Here is a 10,069-nt window from a genome sequence, read left to right as displayed (position 1 = left end):
TAGTTCCCTGGGATATGAGGGTACAGCACCATAACGGGAAAAATGGAAATAAGCCACAGGCAGTCAGCACTCCAGATGGGAAGGGTCAGTAGTGGTAAGAATCAATAGTGCTAATGGTATGTCACTTTTACTAAAGCTAGCAAACATCAAAATGGAAACATCTATCCCTTTTAAAATGTACTTTTTACTAAACTATATTCTATTTTTCAGGAAAGCTGAGTTCAAAACCTATTGATCTCAGCAGCCCTTGCATTGAAACACAAATGAACATAAATTATTTTTAAAAATCTAAATGCAAACCAACTAAACTGCATGACATATATACATGCACAAGTATCCTAGCTCAGATATAAGCATATACCCAAATATATATGTATACCTTATTATACTGCCAAACAGTGTACAGCTCAGAAGAGAATGTAAAAAGTAAGAATGATATTAGTGTTACGTGTTTTGACAAATGTTTTATCCCTTGCACATGAAAGCATGATTCTTTGTATAATTTCTTTCAAAGCTTATACTGCTAAAAAAATTACACACACCTATCAATGATTATACTGCTGAAAAGTCAAAAAAGGAATACCAGAATTGGTCAAATATTATTTACATTTAAGAAACAAAGGGAGAAAATAATTGTTTTATACACTATTATCTAAAGAAAGAACAGATCATCATGACCAAGCAAGCTCCTAACTGTTGCAGCCACTGTGCTCATCCATAAGTATCTGTAGTAGGTGTTTAATCCACACATCTCACTCTGCCTGGAGTGTGATCAAATTTGCACCAAAACATGACCTCTGTAATCAGCTTCACAAAATATAAGAAAAAAAAAAAAGCGCTTTTGAAAAATTGACTATGTCCAAAAGCATACTGCAGCAACATCTTGTCTCTCAAACACCGAAACTTTTTTCTTTTTTTTTTTAAACTTTTTTTTTGTGTGTGTAGCTTTTTCACATCCTCAATGGTCAACAGCTGGTTTTTTTGATTTTTAAAGAGAAAATTGAGTCCAGAGAGTCCACCATGACTTAAAACTGTTGGCTTCACAAGGATGTGTTAAAAACACCCCAACACCCTCAGAGTACAGAATTCAGCATAGCATAGCATTGCACTTTCCCCACAGTGTAAAGAAAGCAACATATTCATATGTAGCACAAAACCAGTATTAGCTATGTGTTTATTAAAAATGTAACCATGTAAAATGAGAACTTACCTCAAAAAAGGCCCACATTATATGCCACAGTTCAGATTATAATGGCATTCAATTACCAGCTAAGGAGACAAAACACTTAAGTCAAAAGCAAATGTATGAAGCACAGTTTTTCTCAGAACTGTTTATTCAGAGATAAATTCAGAGACTAAAAAACTCACAGGAATCTGGGTGCAATTTTGAGTACAATTTTCTAAAGCAGCTTTTATGAACTAGGAAAATCTGTACCTAAATTCCAACAATATTTCAGGACTGGCTGCCTTACTGTTTTGATAGTGATCCTCCAGCACCAGGTGCAGAAAAAAATTGGAAAGCATGTCTGTAATTTCTTGAGCACAATTTTAAACTGCCACGTAACGTTCCGGGTAAATGAGAGGTAAAATTGTGCTTTGCTGCAAATGCCATATGATTCAAGATTTCATGTCCTTTCTGTCCAAATACTCCTAACACAAAAGGAAAATATTAATATTTTTTTCCTCAGAACTCATTTTGTTAAAGGTATTTTTCAAATAGGATTTGCAAATGATGCCACACTGTACAGAGCAATGCACAAATGGGATTCAGCAGCTGCTCCTTGTTGCTCTGTGCAGATAACATTAGGTTTCATGCCTGTGGTAGCTCCTATCATTTTTTGTCCAATTTTGGGGCAGGGAAGGAGACAGAAAATAGGAGGAAGGTACACTTCTCAGAAACACCAAAGAAATGGTGTTAACCCAACACTGAAAGAGAAATGCTGGTCAGCTGAGAGGAAACATGACACCCAAAGAACCTCTTGAGGAAAGGTAGGTAAAGGTGTGCAGATATGCCTTGAGATGAAGAATACATTATTACTATTTTTGATTAAGAAACTAAGTAATTGCTCAGTACAGTTAATTTTAAGGCTTTGGAAATGTGAAATCTATAGCTGTTCTTAAAACAAAAGGTCTGTATCAGGTGACTAAGGTAAACATGATAATTAAAAGGAATAGTTGAAATGTTTTTGTAATTACTCCCTAGTCATTGTTAGGCTTTCCTGACTAATGGGGTTAGAAATCTTGAGCTAAAAGCACGTAGTGTGGAACTGATGTTATCGTGCACACCACATTGTTATACTTTCAACAAGAAAACAAATAATTTCTTACTTTATAAAACACCTTTGAAAATAAAGACCCAGGACAATATGCCCTCTGTACACCTCCTGCAGAGACTTCAGAAATATATGTATTTGACACCTGTGTCATTTGCAAAGTTGTTGCCACTGAAGATAATAACCGTTGCTCAAAATTCCTCCACAGCTGTGGTAAATGCCTCAGGGCCACCTCAGTCACCCCAGTGCATCGCCTAGGTAATGCTAAGGGCACAGTCTGCTAGCAGGGAGAAATCCAAAGTGCATCACCTCAAGGAGCTCCTGAGAACAGTAGCTTACAAACACAAACCATAGTTCTTTCTCCAGATGGGTTTCAGTTTGAAGCCTATCTGAATAACATTTTTTCTTTATCATTACCCACCAAGTTTGTGTAAATCGGAACATACAAGGTCACTGACTTTCTGTGATCTTGAAGCTACAGGCAGGCCTTGCCAAGCAGAGAACAGTATTCAGCAAATGTTCTCCATGTCCTTTCTCAGAGCCCATCTTTAATTAAAAAATTTGCATAGCACTGTTGGCAGGAGCTTTTCATTTGATGAAGCTCTGCAATAGATCACTTCTCACTGAATTCTGTGGCAGCAGTTGTTCCTGGGATGTACTGCAGACAAGCTAACTGCAAAAAATACTTACCTAGTAGAAATCTGTAGAGAGAAGTCACTTATGTGACTTATGTGACTGTAATGGATTTTCTTCTGTTATTGATTGTTTTCTTCTGAGGTGGAGATATTTATTATAGCATACATTTGGGCTTTAGTACAAAGTTAATAATGAGCCAACTCTGAAAACTGATAAGCTCTACACAGAGCACTACACTTCCAACCTATGCTTAAGTACGTAAACAACCCCACTGAAGCCGCTGAGATTTCTTTCATGCCTAGTACTAAACAAACATCTAGTCTTAATTAACTACAACACAGCTTGGCAGCAGAAAAGCAACTAATTTAGGAAGTTTTGGAAATTTTAGATGATTTCGTTAGCAATTTGTGTGTATTTGGCCCTTTGCATTAAGCAGGAATAAAGCTTACAGCTAAGAAGAGATATGTTCACTTGCAATCCAGAGTGATTCCTAAGAATACCTTTCTTAACACAAGAATTAATGGCAATTAATTGCAAATAGTATTGGAAAGATCCCATAAAAAATATTTTCCCAGAACATTCTCTCATGCTGAAAGAAACGTTAACATTTCCTTCATCCCTCAAACAAGTCAAGCAAGGCTTATTTTTAGGAGTACCTCACAGTGGAAAACTGTAAACTGGAAACCTCAAGCACACAGAGAGGCTGAATAAATCATGACTGTGTTCTTCATTCCCCAGATGGCAAGCAGAGCTCTGTTAAAGCATAGTGGTTAGCAGTGGTAGACTAAACTTTTCTGGCAGTTGTTCTGACCACAGGTAAAAAATGACACAGACTCGAGCTTATGCTAAAGCCATAAGTTTATTATATTTCACATAGCAAAACATAGCATCTGGAGGAGGGATAGAGAGTGCTTTACATACCTATCAGTTGGCAATTCCTAAACGAGACAGCACTGGTTCTCTGGGTTTCATACCTCTATCCTTTTTATAGGATGTTTACCAGATGACTGGGTCAAAACATAGAATGATAGCAAGATTGTTAGTAAGAAAGTGGAAGAGCAGGGTCCACTAGTACAGAGATGAAGCCAGCTTCAGGGAGTTTTGCTAGTAAGGTGGGTGAAATACCAATATATGAGGGACCACATGGCAAAACTGATCCTTAATACAACACTTCAAATTAAAGGTGGTGTCATTTGTGGGCCACACACAAAAGTTTCCCTTTAGGTACTGCTGTTATAAAGAATAAAAACTTGGAATCGTTGTATTTAATGGAATTCTGGAAAAGTTAAAAACTCCAGCAAAGGCGATTGAAAACATCTGAAGTTAATCAGTTCAATCACTCAGAAAGCGGTGGCAACTCAATAGCCAGCTTCCTCTTACTTCCTCATTCTCACTCTTCATAGAAATTATTTCCCTATCTCCAACTTAAAAAAAAATCTGCTGTGAACGTATTTTTCTCTTTTAATAAAGCTCTCTCGCTGAGAAAATATACCAATATCAGAAGAGAGGCTTATAAGTTCTGTGGACAAAGAAATGCAGATGAAGAGTTCTATGCAGTTTCCCAACTGCCTACCTGCCTCTTAGGGCTCTCCTTGGCATCCGTGACAATTACACCATGTATTTCCTTCTATGGAAAGGAAGCGTCTCCTGATTCCAGGCCAACCACTATACATATACAAATGAGAAGCTGCACTTTTTGGATGGTGCAGTACTCTGCATGATCACTGCCACTGGATTTTCATATTCCCCTTGTTTTACCCTCCCATCTCATCTCTCCTGCAGGCTGGAAATCAAGTGGGGTCACAGTTTTTATAAGACGGTTGTAGAGCACCCAACAACAGGAACGCTACCGACCTTGAGCAGCTCCTTGGGGCTATTTATTGCTGCTGCTAACTGCTATACACCAAGGCCCGGCTGCAACAAGTCAGGGACAACGCACAGCCCACTGACAGCTGCGGATGGAGCCTGGCCGGGGGAAAAATCGCTTTCCTTACTGTACAGTCGCTTCAAAATTTCCGTTCAAAAGCAAACGAGGGGCCGATAACGCCTGTCTGCGGGCCCTCTCCCCAACGCGAACGACGATTTAGGGGCAAACACTGACTACACGGTGAAGCCGCTGAGGGCACCGGGTGTGGGGGGCACGTCCGCCTACCCCCGCACTCCGGGGACTGGCGGGGCGGCTCCTCCGGGGATCACCGAGCGCCGTGGGTGCCTCCCTCCCTCCTGCGGCCCTGACGGAGAGGCGGCGGACAAACAGCCCCGCCACTGCCCCCGGGTGCCGAGCCGAGGGACAGGGCGGTCGGGGCGGGGGCACTGCCGTGCGGCTTCATCAGCCCTCGCCGGCCCAGCGCCGGGGCTTGGCTGCTGAGCTGCCCAGCGGCCCCCAGGAGGCGGCGGCGGCGGCAGCGGCCGGGGGACGCTGAGGAGGAGCCGCCTGCGCGGCCCAGCGGCGGCGGCGGGCGGGCCGGACACACCGACCGACAGAGCAGCCGCGGCACGGACGGACGGAGGGAGGGCAGAGCGGCAGCGCAGCCCGCGCCGGCAGCGCCATGGCCACCAAGGTGAGCAGAGCGCGGGGGTCGGGAGGCGGCTCCGGGGCGCCCCCTGCGCCGAGCGGGCCCGGCGGAGCGGCCGGGCGGGCGGGGGTCCCGCGGGGGACGGGCGGCGTGTGGGGGCCGCGGGAGCCGCTGCCCTGCTCGGAGCCTGCCCCTCGCCGGCGGCAGCGGGAGGCAGGAGGGAGGCAGGGAGGGGAGCGCCGCGCTCGGGCCTCGCCGCCGCCGCCCGGTCCCTGCGCGGGGCTCAGCGGGGCAGCACCGATCCCGGGGCGGGGGAAAGTTGTTTTCTGGTGTGTTTGTGCCCCGCTGGCCCCGCTCCTCGCCCAGCCGCCCCCCGCTCGCTCGGGGCGGCCGCAGGGCCGAAAAGCTGGCGGAGGCCGAGGGTGCTGCTCCTGCAGCGCGGGCGCCCCTGCCCTGCTCCCACCGAGCCGGAGAACCGGGCGGGGGCGGGGAGAGGCCTCGGCCAGCGGCGGGCCCCGGTCCCGGGTGTCCCGGCTGCCCCTCGGGGCTGGGACGGGCCGGCCCGACCGCCTCGCCCTCCTGGCCCTCGCGTCGCGTCAGGGCAGCTGATGCTGACCCCCTCGGGTGGATCCGGGGGAAGGGTGTGCTGTATCTCTTGTGGGAGCCCAGGGTCTGCACTGTGCGACCTCTTAATAGTAAGCTCTGATTTTATACACACACACAGGAGGCAGGAAGTTAAATTATACTGTTCTTCAACAGTATCTGCTATTAATGCAACACTCAAAATTAGCTTATCCTGTCTGAAACTTTCTAAGTAAAAAATATTTGTTTACTACACTGGTTGATGAAAGCGTCTCTGCTTGTGTAGGTGTGAGTTAACATCCACCAGCAACTCATCTGTGACTTGTCTAAGTATCTCAGGAAGACTTTTTTGGTATTTGAAGTATTATTTTGAGTCACCTGACTCCATTAGCTTGGCTAGCAGTTTTAAAACTTCCTTCTACTGAGGAAGTGCACTATTTGTGTTGTACTTCTCAGTGCTGAAAAAATTCCACATCTTGAACTTGTCAAAAAGTAGCTGTCTCTGTAACCATGTACGTTGATGTTTACTGGTGTTTAGTAAACTTTTTCAGTAGCACAGGGAAATTGATTCTACGTTTCAAAACCACTTAGGCAGTTTAAAAAGTGTCAATATAGTGAACTTATGTTCTGCTGAGCTTTTAGAATATTTTTGATAGACTTGATTTTAGTATGGGTGATTTCCACTGATTTGTGAGATGCATGTATTTTAGGCTGATTTGTAATCAGCCTAACTATTGTATGTAGCAAGAACATGACTTTTGGTGCACATACACTACACGATACACAGCATGTTAGGCAGATATTGTACTAAGGCAGTTTACTGTTTCTCTCCTCACTTTGAGGTGCAGTATCCTCATGGGATCCTGTGTTCTGTGGTGAACACACAAAGCCCTTTTATTCATACATTTGGAAATTTTCACTTTGCTTTTCTTTAAATATTTTTTTGGAACTGTTATGGCCCCACACTGAAGGGTGTATAATTTCTAACTTCCTAACTAGGATTGGCTTGAAATCAGGTGGTGCAGGTTTTTTTCATTCTACACATTGCAAGTTATGGTAATGTGCTTTAACTCGGGGGCTAAAATTGGGAAGTGGTAGTCAGTAAAGACTTGGTATTTTATTGTTATTATTTTGTTATGCTGGTAACTGAGAGCAGTAGTGAAGAGAAGCTTACTTTATTTTCTGTGAGCTCTACCCAGGAGATGGGTCCCTCTCTGCAAATGGCCCTGATTTGGATTTTAATTTTTTCGGTTTGTGAAAACATCAGTGATAGTAAAGCATACATCATTTTTTGAGCTGCATAAGGGAGTAACTGGCTCAAAAAACAGTTTTTAGGAAATTGGCCTACTAACCAGTCACGATTTCACTTGGAAAGTAAATTTTGTTTTTTAAATTGGAAACAAACTTCTCACCTTCTGCTTGTGTTCTTTCTAAAATGACCTATTTTAAAAAGAAATATGCAAGGTGTATTTGTTTTGTAAGTGAAATGCTAAAAAACCTAAACTGTAATTAGTTATCTGGAGTATGAATTTTTTGAACTTTAATGATATCAAATCCTATATGGCTGGTAGGGATGACTGACAGTCCAGCCTGGCCTATGCTGCTTGGGCTATTAGCACTTTCTGAATTAATTCCTATTTAAACTAAAATATACTTTCCAAGGAAGGCTGTGGGAAAATTCAGTCTTGATTTGAATGCTTTCAGTGATGGAAAATTCAGTCTGTCTTTTTTTTTTTTTTTTAAACCATCCACTCTCTTGCTGCTGGATGCTTCTTTGTTTTGAATTGAAATTTGCCCAGTGTCTGTTTTCATTTTTATACTTTTGTCTACAACATTTACAAATGTTTGTATGAAAGTGTTAGATTTCCTGGGGATGGAGGATCCACAACTAGCTTGTAAACCCTGGTCTGTTTTCTTGCTGCCCGCTTTGATAAACCACAGCAATTAAGTTCCTGGAGTTTTCCAGTGTGAAGACATGATCTACAATTGTGTAATGTGCTGGCTCTTCCCTGTACCATTCAAACTCAATGCATTTCTTACTGAAATAATAAAAACTTTCAGGGGAAAGGACTATTATTTTCATACCAAGAGGCTTTTACCGATACTTTCCTTGCATATTTGTTAACTGGCAACTTGGAGTCTATTGTTGAAAGGGGTTGTCGTGGCACTCTGAAGGCTGTGGAGGCTGTCTCTGATGCCACGAGCTAAACCCAGTTTCCATTGCTCCTTCTCCTTTCTCGCTCCTCATCCTGTGCTGATGTACATGCCAGGAGTCAGGCCTGCCTTTTGAGCTACAGCAAATTGCTGAAATAGCAAAAAATTCACTGAACGGAAGCAGCGGGGCCATTTTCTCAAGTTCTGGGGAGTTACAGTAGCTGAAAATTTGCTTAGAGCTGATACATAGTTGGCTGGGGGGAGACTTTCATGGTGAAGGGGTAGAAATATAATGAGGGATAGAAATATAACTGGGAAATGGATGATCTGAGGCTTCTGGAGGCAGTTCTTTGATTGGCTAGATCCTTACTATAACCTGGCAGTGGATTTTGTGGTTTGCTCAAGGTTATGTGCTCTAAAAACTGAAGCAAGTGTAAAAAAACCTAATCAAAATAAGAAAAAAAATAGATGGTTTAGGAGAAGCTAATTTCCAAAGTTTTACAGTAATTTAACTGAACCTGACTTCAGAGGTAAGCAATTTCATATCCGCATTTAAGAACTGATTCTTTAATCCAGATACTTTATTTTGGATGTTTCCTTCAGAAACAGAGTTAACCTTACTAATTCCTTATTTTTAACTGTGCATCACAAATGATGGCAGAAAGTGTCTGAGCCTAAAAAATTTTCAAAACTTGGTCGCAAAGAAAATGCAGTATTGTAAATGTGTTTCTGTGATAGTTGCTTACAAAAGCTGCAGATGAGATTCTTACTTTTCTCTTTATTCTTTCTTGATTTCTTTGGCTATTCCTCTTCTTTCCCCAATAGAGTTTGCAAAGCCCCAGCTTTACTCATGCCCTTTCTTTCATTTTTGAGCTTCATTCAATAGGGAGAGCTAGAAATGCCAGGAAGTGATATGCTGGCTTTTAAATAATGTGCTCCCTACCTCAGTCTATTTTTAGACTTATTTTAAAATGTAGTCAAGTCCTTTTCTTGAAAAGGCTGATGTTTTGCTATTTGTTAAGTCCTGATTTCAGTAGGAAGTGTGATGTTATTACAAGAACTGGATAAGTTATGGCACACTGATGGGCAAGACAGTTCTTCTGGAACCTGTGCTGCTAACATACAGTGAGAATTTTAATTTAAAAGTTGAAGTTGGAACTAGAAGCTGATTTATAGGAGTAACACCATTGAAGTTGGTGACATCACTTTCACAAGCAAGGTATTTCACAAGGCAGCTATTGATAAGCTTCATGAGGTTAAAGCCACTCAGTGTCAATACCAACAGTTTTTATTTTGGGACTTTAGGGGCACTTGTATCTCACCATTGTGTTCTTGATTGTTCAATGGTTTGTCTGCTTTGAGAACTCATTTAGGTGATTCTGTTTGTAGGACTGGGCCCTTTTTGTGGGAAGATGTCGCTTGAGATGAAAGCTTAGACTGAATATTCTTTAAAGAAGATATAACTTAATGATACTTCTACAACATGGAAATGCTGTTTAAGGCTCTCTTGTCCATCTAATCATGTTTTCTCTTGTGAATGCCACTTACCAAGTATAGTTGAATTTAGCAGGATTTTGTAGTTGTGGTGAGGGAAGGTCATGACTTACATATGAAAATTTCAGGTAGGAAAAGGTAACAACACATTAGACTTAAAATAAAGATTATTATCCTTTAGTGTGTTTCCTTCCTTCCTTCCATCTTTCTTTTTGATTCTCTGTTGCTCTCACTAGTGTAAGGCTTCCCCAAAGAAGTCCCATATCACGAATCTGTATGTTTGCATTATGAATTGGTCAGAAACAATTCTTTGTTCTGATTTGCAGCTGGGAATTGAAGCATCTCTCTGTGCTAAACCCTTTAAAATACCCAGGCTTTGTGTTCTGCAAGTCTGCCTTCTGTATTGTCATAACT

General features: G+C 42.3%; 1 protein-coding gene across 3 annotated transcripts in view; it reads left to right on the top strand.

Annotated features, from left to right (window-relative positions):
- Window positions 1-5,296: 5,296 nt before the first annotated feature.
- The window catches only part of SNX9 (sorting nexin 9), a 59,143-nt gene continuing 54,370 nt past the window's right edge, over window positions 5,297-10,069 (top strand). For 2 of the 3 annotated variants that reach the window (XM_027633860.1, XM_027633857.1), the window contains exon 1: window positions 6,023-6,120. In XM_027633860.1, the coding sequence (XP_027489661.1) occupies window positions 6,034-6,120 (87 nt within the window). In that variant the 5' untranslated portion in view covers window positions 6,023-6,033. Of the gene's footprint in view, window positions 5,471-6,022; window positions 6,121-10,069 lie in introns of those variants that run through there. The other variant, XM_027633861.1, reaches the window with a different exon arrangement.

The sequence above is a fragment of the Corapipo altera genome, unplaced genomic scaffold, assembly GCF_003945725.1.
Source record: "Corapipo altera isolate COAL_440 unplaced genomic scaffold, ASM394572v1 2b, whole genome shotgun sequence".
Taxonomy (NCBI): Eukaryota; Metazoa; Chordata; class Aves; order Passeriformes; family Pipridae; genus Corapipo; species Corapipo altera.
Note: the sequence above shows the minus strand (reverse complement) of the source record. Positions and strands in the feature narration are given on the sequence as shown.